This window comes from Galleria mellonella, unplaced genomic scaffold, assembly GCF_026898425.1.
Source record: "Galleria mellonella isolate WM207_F2 unplaced genomic scaffold, CSIRO_AGI_GalMel_v1 utg65, whole genome shotgun sequence".
Taxonomy (NCBI): Eukaryota; Metazoa; Arthropoda; class Insecta; order Lepidoptera; family Pyralidae; genus Galleria; species Galleria mellonella.
Genome location: NW_026442138.1, coordinates 6,274,311 through 6,289,886, shown reverse-complemented (window position 1 = coordinate 6,289,886; position 15,576 = coordinate 6,274,311). Strand labels below are relative to the sequence as shown.

Genomic DNA, 15,576 nt, shown 5'->3' with positions numbered 1-15,576 from the left:
CTTTAGTTTAAAATATTAGTAATTGCTTTATTTTTACTTTGTACGAGGGTCAAACTGAAAATCCTTAGAAAATCAAAAACTGATTAAATTTGCAAGTTTTTTCTTCGTATAGATCTGTATAATGTAATGTGCGGTATGTACTCCTAGAATACTTTAATTTAATACTTTTTTTTTATTTCTCCCTAAAATAATTTGTTTTTACGTAATAATTGTAAATTAAATAACATATATAGTGTATATATAACTTTTTGTAAATATTTATACAAAATAAGTGTACATTTAGAAATGTATAGTTACAGAGTAGTAAACAACATACCTAGATATTTACGTGAGAGTCTGTATTGTGATTAGGGAATCCCGAATGAAAGCAATCACACACAGGAATGAGAACGATGTCGGTCTAGGTAAACATTACAAATGGGACGGATTTGTAATTAAAGTCTAGTGCGTGAATCCACAAATGTAAAGTATACAGCAGGGGAGCGATTTGTTTCGTTCTGAAAATTATTAATCCTGATTGTGTTAAATTAAAATATATAAAGTATTTTTTCTGCACTAAATCGCTTTCGGGTATCTAAATACTGACCTAGGCTAGTAGATAATGCTCGACCTTCATGCCCTATTTCATTGGTTAATAAAGTTCAAATAGGTAAATAAATTGTAGGTACTTCAAACACCGCTGAATTTTTGCTGCTGACAGTAAAAGTATGGTGCTGGCTGTTAGCCTAAATATATAAATAAATAAATATATTATAGCAAAGGCATTCGATTGAGTTTGGCATCTAAGTCTTTTTATGACATACAGAGAAAGATCATTTTGTGGTTCAGACAAAATTTTGCTTCTTCCAAAGGGCTTGCGAAAACAGACCGTCAGTTTTTTGCCTAGTAGATGCTTTAAAATCATGGTCGATAAAATAGGTCAGTCAATGGTATAGATTTTAATGCCATCGTCCCGCAAGGATCTGCGCTATGTCCGATACGGTCTTCGTAAAATAATGAGACTTGTTGACCATGATTGACATTTATTCTTATACTTACAATAGTATTATAGACACATACTATAAACGCCAACCAAAATCATTTTATTGAGATGATTAAATAGCTCCAGAGCTATTAAATTATTATTTTAGTTTTGAATTAGGCCATGTATTTTGTCACCATTTTTCAAGGGATAATATTAATATGTAAGAGTTTATATATTTTTCATATGGCGTTTAAAATAACATGATGAGTACAGAATGAGTTGCTAATTTGGAGAAAATATTCTCGTATCTAATTACTCGGGCTGACCCAGTAACGTGGTATGTTAGAAAGATTTTTAGGCTTATATATTTTGTTGTGTACAAACATAATGATTTATGAACGAAGTTTTAAATAACATAATAAAAGGGCGTACTCAATTCTGTATTTTTAATATACATTTATATTATGTTGTCCTTGAGCATTGCTAATAAATATAATAATAATAAATATCACAGAATTATATCTATTACCTGATCTTCAAACTAAGATACCCTGTGTTATGAGGAACCAGGTAACATCTGAGGCAACAACTCAGAAGTTTCAGACCTGAGCCAATTCGGAAACTTGTTTCCTAATAATTGGCCTGACCGGGAATAGAAACCGGGACCTCAGTTCCAGGAAGTAATATGTCGACTACTCCACCATGGAGTTTGTCTAAAGATATATATAATATAATTATGTAAAACAGTTTGCGTCTGCAAGTTGATGGATAGATAGTGAACTGTAGAGATAAAGTCCATTGCTCTCATGGTATGCAATATTTCATTACTATTTAGTGCTCACATACATAATGCATACGTATATATATTCTCGTGTTATCATTGTATGGTCAGCATCAAAATTCGACGAATACATTAAGATTATCAAAAACTCTATATGCTGTAGTTTACATATGCGTACGTATTCAACTAATTTTAACTTCATATGACTCTCATTCAATTCTGGCACTAACTTTGTTGTACTGTTTATGTACGAAATGGTACTTACGAATTTTAGAAATCTGTCGGTGTTTATCTATTTTTACAGCTAACTGTACTTAGTTTGTAGGGTTGTCGCGAGTTTAATATATGTATATACATATATCATGTAAGTACGGACTCAAATGTAAAGACCAAATTGTTACAAATTGATAATATATAAGGAATATGATATGCATTAAGAGTTTTATACTATACTGTTTTATATATACTATAGTTTTATACTTCTGCGGATATCATCGTTTTTCAATAATATTGTAACCAATGTTTTTGTTTCAAATAAAGAATTATTATTATTATTATTAGTTATTATTAAGAGCAAAGTATCGGAAACTAAGACGAATGGACAACTTCCTATCCGTAGGTATCGTAAAATGTGATTGAGGTAACTTAATGGTCAAGAGATGGGCAAAAGCGTTCCTTTTTAAAATTATCAAACCCTTATTGCGTTTGCTAACCTACCTGCTAAGCGTAGCAACTATTGGCTAAACCCTCAATAGGAGGAGGGCTATATTCAGCAATAGAAAGTTTACATGGTGATCTTTTATCATCAGTTAGTGTGTTTCCATTTATTACTACTACATGTGGAATACATATCATTAGGAATGTCGAATGAGATGCGGATTAGGCCAGTGTTGGATTTCTTTCACTGTTTTCGATCTTTGTTAGTAATTAGCCCTATATTTTTGCTGAAGAAATTACGAGGTTTTAACTCCAAACTATTGCAAAAATTATACGTCGGTACAAGAGTACGGATGCAAAAATGCTCTTTGCTATGAACATTTAGATAGTGGTTATGCATTACGCAGTTACAGTTAAGTTTAAGTAACTAGTTATGCGAAAAATAATCAACTCTCAGCAACGGTTTCGCAGCGAACGTTTTGAAGTTGTATTTCCGAACAAATACAACATTAAAATCTTCAAGAAAAGAGCATACTTAGTCATACCTGTAATTTCTCTAATGTTGCCTATGATAATCACTTACTAATTGGTAAAACGCATGCTCGTTTGCACTCTATATTATAAAAAAAAAAAAAATTATAGGCATTCTATAAGTGATGGTTTTTTCTGCATAATTATGCATTTTGGAGCTACCAATTAGTGGTAATATAGTCTACATAAGAATTTTATAACATTAGTAATATTAGATGTGTTGTGAATTCAATAAGTAAATACAACAGTAACTTTGTAATTCCGATGTAACAAATCTGGATCCGTTATCTAACATTCCCAGTCATAGCTACGGTTGGCATATGGCAGGTCAATACGAATACAAATAGGACACTGGATCTGTTCAATTCGAGAGATTTGTCCTGGTTTCCATCTATAGTTTTGTCACTCACGTTAGGTGACCTACAAATGGAATCGATTGGCTCTCGAATTTTTTATGTGCAGCCTGTTCTACATGCTAATGTTAGTCGGAGTATGAACCTGCAAAAGCATCAAGTATTCAGTTTATTTATAGTGGCGAGCCGTCTGAAACTACGAGGTCAACTGCCTTCATAGTTTTGTAATGGCTCAAGCCAAACTAAGAGCCTGCATGCTAATAAAAGAACTTTGACATCCCATTTGCTAAAACTTTAATTAAATTGTTTTTATTCAAATTCTATCTCCTCGTATCATATCTAATATTAAATTCTTGTATTATTTTTTGATCGAGTAAATAGCTAACTGCTATTTACTATTTCTTTCGGCCCAAAATTTGACACAGTTGCAACATGTTGTTTTCTCGTAGTTTGTAATGTTGCTATAATTACCAACTTTATATTTGTTTACATGTGCTTTGATTAAAAAGCCTAACTGCGGTTGCCACAGACAGCCTACCAAGCGTGGCAACAACTGGTGAAACTCCTCTTATGGAAAAGGCTTATGTTCAGCAGTGGACAGTTAACGGCTGATATAATAATAATATATAAGATATCTGATATGCTTCAGTAAGAAATAAATAAGTACTAGATTCCTAAAATACCTACCACATTCATAGCAATGTTACCACCCGTACTTATTTCCACCCACTTGGCTGGTTAGTAGTGAATATGTATGTATGTAATATTGGTATGGAAATATTAATTTTTTCAATTATTTATTTAAAATGTTTTCAAGCATTAACATAGTTAAAATTATAATAGCAATTTTATATTGTTGGAACTAACATTGGAGGGCGTAGAAGACTACGTCGACCGCACAACCTTTAAAACCGGTAGTCTCGGCACTATATGCAGTTTTTTGTATTTTTAATATAATACGAAATTAAGCCATGGATATTGAATTTCATTTCACCAAGAATTGATTCTCAGCTTCAGGCGCAGACGAAATGAAAAGGCATCTTTTGCTACTTGCTATTTATTAGCTTCCATTTCATCATCAGCCTATCAGCCATCTATTATCCACTGCTGAATATAGAATAACTCTCCTAAAATCGGAAGATTTCCAGTGGTTGCCACGCTCGGCAGGCAACCGCAATTAGGCTTTGGTGATGTTCTAAGAGGGACGCTGCTGCCTATCGCTCGACCATTAAGTTCTCTTACTAGCCTCTTATGACATCCATCTAAATCTTACTAATATTATAAATGTGGAAATGAGTTTATTCGTTTGCTTATTACCTTATAGCGCCTTAATGACTTAACTAATTACTAGTACTATACAGATAGATTACTTTTTATCCAAGTCAGCAAACATATCCCTGTCACGCGGACGAAGTCGTAGGTAAAAACTATAAGTACATATAAACAATCTTTTTTGTTTAATATTCAACGAAGAAACTCGATCTCCATTTTTTTTTATGTAAAAATTTCCACAATATTGAAGTTTCGTAATCCACCCCATTTAACTCTTCCGCCTTTATACACATTTCAACAATTTTCACTCTTTCTGATATCATTGGGTCTAGTACATGTAGCTATGCTCATGTAATATAGATACGTATAAAAGTTAGATTATAAAGTATATAGATGGGCAATGTAAAAGAGAGGAAACATATTAACTTATACGTTGGAGCGAGATAGAAAAGCAGGACATTAATTTACACAATATATGCTCGAAGCTGATTTGACGGGAGTATGAGCAAAATAAATTCTTATTATTTTTAAATTTTAAAGGGTAATTCGATTTAAGCGAATATAGTCGGCTACAGTTAAATGTGGTGCACTTGAATATAACGTAAATCAAGAAAAAACACATGATTAAATATTTTTTATGTAATTACGTTGTATATACGAGGTCTGTCCGGAAAGTTCGTATAAAAGTGTTCTGGAATGCGAGAAAGAGGAGTGGGGAGGCCAGGTAAGCGCAGGACCCCTTCCTTATGTCCCTAACAATGCTTCAGTTCTGGTCTGACCGCCGTGCGGTGCGAACTGGCTTGTCACGCCATCTGTGAAGTTACCTCTTAACGAAACCCCGTCGGCATGGAGCCCGCTTCCGTTGAAGAGCAGCGCGTCGTAATCAAGTTTCTCTCGAAACTCGGCAAGAATGGCCGTGAAATTTTTGCCGATCTCAGAACAGTTTATGGGGATGATGCTGTGAAGGAACCAACCGTCCACAAGTGGCTAAAAAGATTCAGAGAGGGCCGAGAAAGCGTTCAAGATGACCCACGTTCAGGACGTCCTTCCACTTCACATTCCGACGAAAACGTGGAAAGAATTCGAACTTGTGTTAATGGGGACCGTCGTTTAACGGTCAGACAGGTGGCTGAAGAGCTTAATTTGGGCAAAACCGTGGTCCACGAAATTCTAAGAAACGAACTTCAAATGAAAAAAATTTGCGCCAAGATCGTTCCGTGAGTTTTTGAGTAAAAATTCCATTACGGTGACCGAACACCCCCTATTCGCCGGATTTGGCCCCGTGTGACTTCTTCTTGTTCCCAAAAACCAAATTGGTACTTCGGGGGCGGCATTTGGGGGACATAAATGAGATAAAAAAAGCTACGACGGGGCAGCTGAGAAACCTACAACCAGAGGACTTTCAAGGAGCCTTCTCACAGTGGAAACGGCGTTGGCACAAGTGCATTATGTCACAGGGGGAGTACTTTGAAGGGGATAAAATTGATTTACCTGAATAATTGTAAAATAAAATTTTTAAAAAACTTTTATACGTACTTTCCGGACAAACCTCGTATTCATATCTTTAATCGCAACATTCTACAACAATTAAAAATATTTTGTACAAGAATTGATAGAATTGTACAAGAAGATGTAGAAAAAAATATTTAATTTAATCCAAATAAAGTTCTTAACGTCCCCGGATCGTAACAAATACGTAAAATTATAACAAAAGCATGAATGTTCGCTATTTTTCCAACTTTAATTCCATACAATTTTTTTTATACAACTTAGAATGGCAAACAAGCTGACGGCCCATCTGATGGAAAGTGGTAACCATCGCCTATAGACATGAACAGTACGATGGACATAACAGAGTATACTGTTTCGTCCATGATACCCCCTATGCGTTGCCATTCCTGAGGACTCAGGTGTTATTCCTCTGTACCCTGTAAATTCACGCCATATTCCACCCTTCAAACCGAAACACAGCCATGCAAACACAACTGCTTCACAAATGGGACAGAGGTACCCAAGCAATCGACTTTTGTACAAAGTCTCCCTCTGGTAGATTCTAATTTGTGATGTGTACATATTTATAAAACACGCACACTAGTGTAATAATTTTCTTGTTTCGTTTTTGTGTTTGCATTTTCTAGTCTGTCAGTACATACTACTTTATAAATACGTCCATGGTATAATATAACCAGACCCGACGCGAAACCGGTTTAGTTGAATTTGTAAGTTGTAGTTCCTAGCAACATTGAACCTATCAGAGCAATTTCACGGCACACAAACTTCTATGGCACGTGTAGAAAATAGCCTTGTGATACATCGCCATTCACCATTAGGCACCACTGAGTAAGTAACTTCCTAATTCTAGTTTTGATAATAGCTACATTATCCAGTGCTAGCCGGCGTAAGTTTGATTTAGTTTAATATTTTGTGTAAATACTTCAATGTTATATAGATGGGCGATTTTCAACAAGTTTTTTTTTTATTCTACTTAGAATGGCAAACAAGCTGACGGCCCACCTGGTGGAAAGTGGTAATCGTCACCTATAGACATGAGCAGTACCATGGACATAACAGAGTATACTGTTTCGCCCATGATACCCCCCATGCGTTGCCATTCCTGAGGCCTCAGGTGTTATTCCTCTGTACCCTGTAAATTCACGCCATATACCACCCTTCAAATCGAAACACAGCCATGCAAATACAACTGCTTTATGGTTGAAACACGAATGGGACAGAGGTACCCAAGCAATCGACTTTTGTAGAAATTCTCCCTCTGGTAATTTGTGAATTTTTTTAGTATGGAGTCTTAAAAAAGTGATGATGTTTTCTGAAAACGTTTTGTAATTGCTTCCTTTCATATTCCCGACATTTCAGTTTTTCTGATTACTAGAATTTAAAAAACAATTGAAAGTTGGGGGAGAGAGAGGATTTGTTAGTGAAGGGAATGTTAATATCTACTGTTAGTAATATATCCTGTCAAGTCGACCTCCACGCGGCTCCCCCTGATAACAATCGGGATTAATTCAAGGTCACTTCTACATAAAGGGTTTCATTCTATCTATCTGTTTGCAACTGCATGTATCTGCATTCACTGATACCCCGCCAGCGTATACCAATAACGCAGACGGAGTTACCATTCCATTATCATCCAATAAAAAAAAGTTAAAAGATTCACTGAAATTAGACAGGAGTCGTAATTGCTTGCTTGCTGAAAATCACTCATATAAATAAAAATATGTACGTTGATGCTAATCTCCGAATCTGTTAACCTAACCAATTTTAGTAAAATTTTGTAAATGTATATTGTTTGTTCTAACTAGAGGAATAAAATAGTTTTTATCCCTATAAGAAAAAATAAAAGGCAATACAACATTTGCCGGATCAGCTAGTACAATTTAAAAAAATATTTTCCATTAGCTTTATCCTGCGACTTCACTCACGTGAGTCAGTATATAAAGTATTCTATATGCTAAGTTAGGATATAATCTACCCGTGTATCAAATTTCATTCAAATCTGTTGAGTAGTTTTTGCGTGTAAGGTTAACAAATATTAATCCATCGTTACAAATTTTCGTATTTATTATATTATATTAGGATTACTGGAGTAAAGATGGAAAATATAGGGTGCACATATTTCATATATATGTATTTATTTTTTCATATGAATTACGGAGTATCTAATTGAATTTTTAATCTGAACTTGGTTTTTATAGTTTATATAGGTATGTATATAGATTGGTCAAAATGTATGTAATTAATATTATTTCAAGATATTTATCTTTAATCTAAAATGTTAAGATATTGATAATGCCAACTGAATGTTGATTTTATTATTCAATAATTGAATTTACTAAGTTTAATTGCTTCAAACTTGGAAGTCAAAGATCCGGAATCAATTTTTAGAGTCCATTTCGGGATAACCAAGTGCGGTTGGCCCGAAAGGAAACTTTCCAAATTGGAATAGTTCCTGAGATATTTCGTTGTTCCCCCTTTTTGTGGGTGTGACTCGGTGTGAGGTGAACTGGCCTCCGTTTCCTTTTTTCATACGTCAAATCATGGTACGTCTTTTTTTTTTTCAATAGAAAAACGTGTAGGTACACAAATCTATATATTTTTCTGCCGATTATTACGAATTTTGTATAGTTTTTGCAAGCTTTTATTTTAAATATCGTGGCTTTGACAACGTATTTAAACTTTGCAGTTTAGCAATTTGGAATATGTTTGACGAATAATTTATGAATGAATGAATCTGAGGAATGGTCAGCAGCGTCCCTTTTAAAACATCACCAAAAGCCTAACTGCGGTTGCCAACCCGTCTGCTAAGATTGGCAACTACTGGCCTCCTTATAGGTAAGGCCTATGTTCAGCAGTGGACAGTTAATGGCTAAGATATGAAGATATATCTGACGAATGCTAGCGTTATGTCTGCCAATTGAGTAAGGCCACAAAAGCAGTCAATCGTTGATGACTTATGGAACCGAAACATGATCTTACACCGTTGCTCGTATGCAAAAGCTTCAAATTATTCAGAGAGCTTAGGAGAGGGCTACGTTCGCAGTTGCTTTGCGTGACAGAATCCAAAACGAGGATATCTGCAAAAGAACTAAAGTTACTGACACAAACTTAAGGACAAGCAAACTGAAGCAACAATGGGCTACTCACATTGCTCAAAGAACCGACAACCGATGGGCTAGAAAATTTCTTGAGTGGCGACAACCGCTGTGTAGGACGACCTTTCATTAGATGAAGTGACGACTTCAAATGTTTTACAGGGAGTCAGTGGATACAGGTGGCTTAGGATCGTTCCTTATGGCGGTCTATGGGGGAGGCCTTGGACGGATAATGATTGAGATGATGATGAAATAAATAAGGTCAAATAATCGTACAGGTCTCAATAAAACAGAACTTAATTTATTCAATGAATCAATTTTGACAGTTATTTTTATGAGATAAGGTTTTCTCCTATATATGTTCCATATTGTTTATCACGGTTTATTATTGTGGAGTAAATCCTTAAATTTGACAAGTAATGAGTTTGTAAGTACTATGTACACACACACACACACACATTTGTATATATATATTATTTTACATTTTTATTACACTAAAATATACAGTAACAACAATAAGTTAATAACAATGTTAGCAAAGGTAAACTTATGTCTAAAAGAGATTTCTTCCAGTCATATTTATAGATATTTATATCTGAACTAATTTTAGTTGGTATAAAATTAAAATAATAGTAACTTGTATTGAAATACGCTAGCTAGAAAGTTCCTTTTTGTAAAATATTTCAGGTGCGGAACTCGTTTAGAATGTTCAAGAAGATTAATGTAATACTTAGAAACTTATCCTATTATCTTGGATATTGAACGAACTTTAGAGAATTCAACAATAAACTCTTGCTTCTATTAAATAAAATATACTTATATACTTTTTTTAAAATTTTATATCCATATCTATGTTTAAATCTAGGATATGGTCCCTACGTGTTTAAAAATCTCATTGAAATAGTTTCAGCCGTTTATCGTAATTGACTAACAAACATTCAAATGTCTAAATATAAGTTTATAAATTTTTAATAATAATAATGTTGCAATCCGACATAATTTTTATGTAATGGCAATAATGCATGTAAATATGGACCTGAGTACCTATGTACTCAGGTCCATATTTACATATTTAATAACACGTATTTAAAAATCGTACATTTTCGTTGTAGAATTAAATGTGCACAATTGGTACTACATCGGGATATAATTTCATCTCTCAATAACCAGCACCTACGAGTCAGTCACGGTGTCGCACAATAGTAATATACAAACCACATAGCATAGATTAAGAAACTACTATCCGAATTTCGTAACATTAAACGAAAAAGAGTAAGTAAAGTAAGCTAACTATGATACCTAATCGCGAGTTCCTGGTGTAATTAACACAGATTTTGATTATCACAGCGTTTACGTTTACATCAAATTATTTGTATTGAAAACTTACATGTAAATGCGCCTCTAGCGGATTATTTCGGAAACTCAGATTTCTGTACAAAGTTGCAGAAGTAAACGCGAACACAGTCGTAACATAAATCTTTGCATGACTCATGCAAGGTATTCTGATTTACCGTATATCTAGTTCATTGTTTGTGTTGTGAATTTTTGATGGAATTTCATTATATCGAATATATAATATGTAATATGATAATTCTGTTATCCTCAACATCATATCAGCCGTTAACTATCTGCTGCTGAACATGGGCCTCCTCCTTAAACGAGGGTTTTGTGAGTAGTTACCACGTTTGACATACATACGTTGGCAATCGCAGTTAGGCTTTTAGTGATGTTTTAAGAGGGACGTTGTTGCCTATTCTTCAACTATTAAATTCCCTTAATCACCTCTTATGACATCTACGAAAAAGTAAGAGGTGGATCATTCTATGCCGGGACTACGCATTAAATTCTGTTATAATTTTTCTATAAAATTCAATTTGCAATTTAAATTTGATAAAAACAATCATATTTTTAAAACAAAAAAAAGATATTACAATATTTATATTTTAATATATATATATATGTTAAAATATAAATGTATGTTTTAATATTAAACCTAAAACAATTTATCCTACAACTACTATTCTTACATTAGTTCGTTGTCTCTTTTTAGAAACACCCACTTATACCTAAATTTATAAATAAAAATGAAGTTTCGCAACTGGTCGTAATAAATCGGCGTAAATAGTTTATAAAGAAAAATAATAAAGACAGTGGAACCAAGTACAAGTATGTTGAATATATTCGGTACCGTAAATTTGGTCGAATTGATATCGAGTGGCTATTGTCTCTATAGAACTCATAATTATTTTGCAGATCGCGTACACAACTTGTAATGCTAAAAATATATCTAAATAGAGGTTATTTATGGTGGAAGATAAGCCAAAGCTATCGGGGCTTCGGTTTATCTCGGCAATTCAGGATTCTACATGGCTGTAAATTTTTTGCCCGCTTTTACGATTTACGGCGTTATAAATTCCGAACGAATGCGGATAGTAAAACGAAAAGCTGAGTGAATTTTTCAACGAAACCTCAATTCCACGTACTATGTATATATATGTATGTACTACTATACAGGACGCTGACGGAGCGCTAGTACGATTTTATTGCGTACTCGTAAAATACGTTATATTTTTTCGTACTATTTGAATAAAGAACATTTCATGTACTTATCATACGAACTTATTAATGTCTCACTGTCGAGCGTGGATCTTTTTTAAAGAGGTAGATAATAGATATTCACCCATTGTTACGATTCATGTTTATTGTTGCAATAAACACAGATTATGGCATACAAACTTGACAGCTAGACGTATCATGATATGGGGATCGCAAAATTTTGGTTATTTTTCAACTCATTTTTTTAGGGGAAGATGATCAACTATCAACATTTTTTGTATAGAGAACTGTTGTTATATGTATGTATGTATGTATGAGAAGCTGTGATTATGGCAAACTACTTATATTTACTCCTGTCTCTTTACTAATAACCTAACATGTACCTAATGTGAGGAAAGGGATTTTATTAACGGCTGATAATGGAATGGTAACCCCACGCTATTGATATTCACCGGCGGGGCACCAGTGAAGGATGATAGATGAGGATGAAGTAGGTCAGTTAGCCCATCGTGACGAATTCAACAAGAATTGTTCACGATGGTTTCCAGGGGGAACCCCGTGGAGGTCGACCTAATGAGGCATATTTCTAGCAATGGGGCTGTCAAACTCCATTTACTTTTTTACTCCTCTAACAATCCCTTTCCCCCGGGGAAAGGGATTAGTAATGAGGTCTAAGAGATCATAACTACTAGCTATAAAGTCGACCTCCATGTAGTTCAGTTCCTTCTAGAAACCATCGTAATTAATTCTTGTCGTATTTGCCATGGTCAACTGACCTGCATTCCTTTTCAATATGTTAAACTATTCCAAAATTCAAATCAATAGAATTAGTAGTTAGTAAGATATAGCGCTGTGATAGTCAGGTGGGACGGACGGAGGGACAAAGTCATACCATAAAGCTTCCTTTGTACCTTTTTTGTACGGAACTCTAAAAAATAGGTACATTATAACCTAATGCGTTTGTGCTATGGAGTATTTAGATAAAAATTCAGTGTTGTAGACAAGCAATTATAATTATATAACCTAACTCCTATATTCAATAATGGACACTGATTTTCGAATGCTTACATTGAATTGAATTTAACTTCTCGTTTCAGGTACAACGTATTTTAAAAGCAAGTAAAGATAAGAGTCCTATAAATTTAAACCCAATTTCCAGTATACACTGTAGTTCATTCAATGATGATTTATTTACTATTTCGTTTTGTTTTAGCTTTGTGGTGCTCATTAATCAAGAAAACAAGTAACCAGCGCTTTCTCAAACGAAAACGATTAAAACGTTCTTCAGGTAAGTTTTCTAAAGGCATACATGCGATACGACTTTTTAGATTATAATTAATTTTTATTCAACTTGTAATAGTAAAGGACGGCTCACGCCGTAATGGAAAGTGGTAACTGTCGTCTACTGACATGAACGTCACCATGGATATCGTAATATAATGTCCGCCTATTAGATAATATTTCTGCATGATCCTGTGATAAAGAATGGTTCTAAGGAGAATTCAGATGTTATACAGTATGTGTACTATAAATACATTATCATATTTCACCTTTCTTGCCGAAACACAGCTACTTTGCAGTGGAAACACGAGCGGGGCCAAGGTACCCCAAGCACATGGCATTCCAAAGTTAAAAAGTAGTACAAAGTTTCCTTCTAGTATCATAATTACACAAATGTATTATCTATACAGGTAATTAAACTTAAAAAAAAAATGTAAAGCTGAATTTTGTGCAGTTATTCGTGGCTGAAATAGCGTTCCGAACGGGCAGTATTTTAATGAAAAAAAAAAGACTATTCAAAAATGCTTAAATTTAAATTTAATTTAATGATAATCTTTCTTTTTTTCAATTTGTTCAGATTCGAGGCCAGAGTTGGTGTACACTTTTATCGAGCAAGCGGTGCAGCCGGGCGCGCAGGTCGCGTTGAAATGTTCAGCTGTGGGGGAGCCACCCCCAAGGTTTAGGTGGTTGTTGGATGGTCAACCCATTCCATCGCATCATGGGTAATTTGTTTATATTTTAGTACAATTTCATTCATTGATCATTTAGAATAAACCTTTAATAATTTGATTATGATTAATAAACTGATTTGCTTTCATGACGGTAATCACGTCACGAAAGCAAACTATTCAATTTAAAATTTTTACCACAAACCTAAATTCTGTATAATAATTGATCTGTTCAGTCAGTGAGTATACAAAATATACGTACTATATCTATGAATATGTTATACATTATGAATACGATATTGCGTACTCATTTAATTTCTATAATTATTAATTAATTTATGTTTTAGTTTATATATTACGAAAAAAAAAATACCGAGACTTCGTTTTCGCAGAACTCTATTCTCTCTTTTTAGTTTTTAAAAATAAATTCTTATCATATAGTGTATAAAATTTCAAGAATTTTCGATAATTGTATTGATCTATAGTCACAACTATTAGACTGTTGTATACAGTTAAAATAGTTGTACACATTATTTTGCTATTATATTTAAATTGCTGAAATAATTACAAAAAAAAATAACCATATCTTAGATTTATAACTATGGGGTATGTTTTAATTTGAATATGAAAATATCTTTGCCTTCTCTCCCTGAAAAAAAAAGTATGCCTTTTTTATCTGTGGCAAGCGCCGTTGGCGGGAAACTTCGGTTTGGTAAATTGTTGTTGTTGATTTTTTGCAAACGGACAAAAACCACTAGCACTTCAACAAACTTCAACGTGTATATAATTCGTAATTTAATAATAATTTTTTTATACAACTTAGAATGGCAAACAAGCTGACGGCCCAGCTGATGGAAAGTGGTAACCGTCGCCTAAAGACATGAGCAGTACCATGGACATAACAGAATATACTGTTTCGCCCATGATACCCCCCATGCGTTGCCATTCCTGAGGACTCAGGTGTTATTCCTCTGTACTCAGTAAATTTACGCCATATCCCACCCCTCAAACCGAAACACAGCCATGCAAACACAACTGCTTCACGGTTGAAACACGAATGGGACAGAGGTATCCAAGCAATCGACTTTTGTACAAAGTCTCCCTCTGGTAATTAATACAGTTAATGATTAAAAATTAAAATTAATATATATTATGTGATCAATGGGTTGATACGTGAACATTAATTTGGCACTTGCTTAGATAGAAGTATAGGTATATGTGATTGATTATACTTATTAATATTTTTAACAAAATAATTACCTAATCGTGTATTTATATTTATTGTAGAACTATCATAACTGAAGGCCGCGAGAATGGACCAGCCGGTATAGGCTCGGGCAATAATTACGTATTGTCAACGCTTTCCTTGAGCGGCGCGCGTGTTGAGCATGGGGGTCGTTATGAGTGCCGAGCGACCAACTCCCACGGCAGCGTCGCTCATGCAGCCCGTCTCAATGTTTACGGTATGAATACTAATAAATATCCTTTGACATTTTTATGATATTTAGAATGGCAAATAAGTTGACAATCAACCGAAAAGTGGTACCCGTCACCCACAGACATGGACAATACCATGGCATTACAGAATACACTATGATACCCATTGTACCTCTTATTTATGTTGCCATTATTGAGAACTACAATGTTATCTCTTTATACTCTGTAATTTCAATACCACATCAGATAATACTACTGCCTTTTAAATCGGAACACAACTATGCAAATACACCTGCTTCGTCGAAGAAACACGAGTGGGACAGAGGTACACAAGTTGACGATTTTTGTACATTTTCCCTCCGGTAAGATTACCATAATTACACAGTGCCACCTAGTCTTAAACTAAGCAGTACTTGTGTTATGGGGAATAGATAATTGATATGCATATGAATTCCTAAATGACTTATTT

At 34.2% G+C, this 15,576-nt stretch overlaps 1 protein-coding gene across 2 annotated transcripts in view; it reads left to right on the top strand.

Annotated features, from left to right (window-relative positions):
• LOC113519801 (cell adhesion molecule Dscam2-like) overlaps positions 1-15,576 on the top strand; it is a 158,038-nt gene that overhangs the window by 105,215 nt on the left and 37,247 nt on the right. For both annotated transcript variants that reach the window (XM_031914195.2, XM_031914193.2), the window contains exons 9-11: positions 12,935-13,009; positions 13,580-13,724; positions 14,958-15,133. In XM_031914195.2, the coding sequence (XP_031770055.2) occupies positions 12,935-13,009; positions 13,580-13,724; positions 14,958-15,133 (396 nt within the window). The remainder of the gene's footprint in view (positions 1-12,934; positions 13,010-13,579; positions 13,725-14,957; positions 15,134-15,576) is intronic.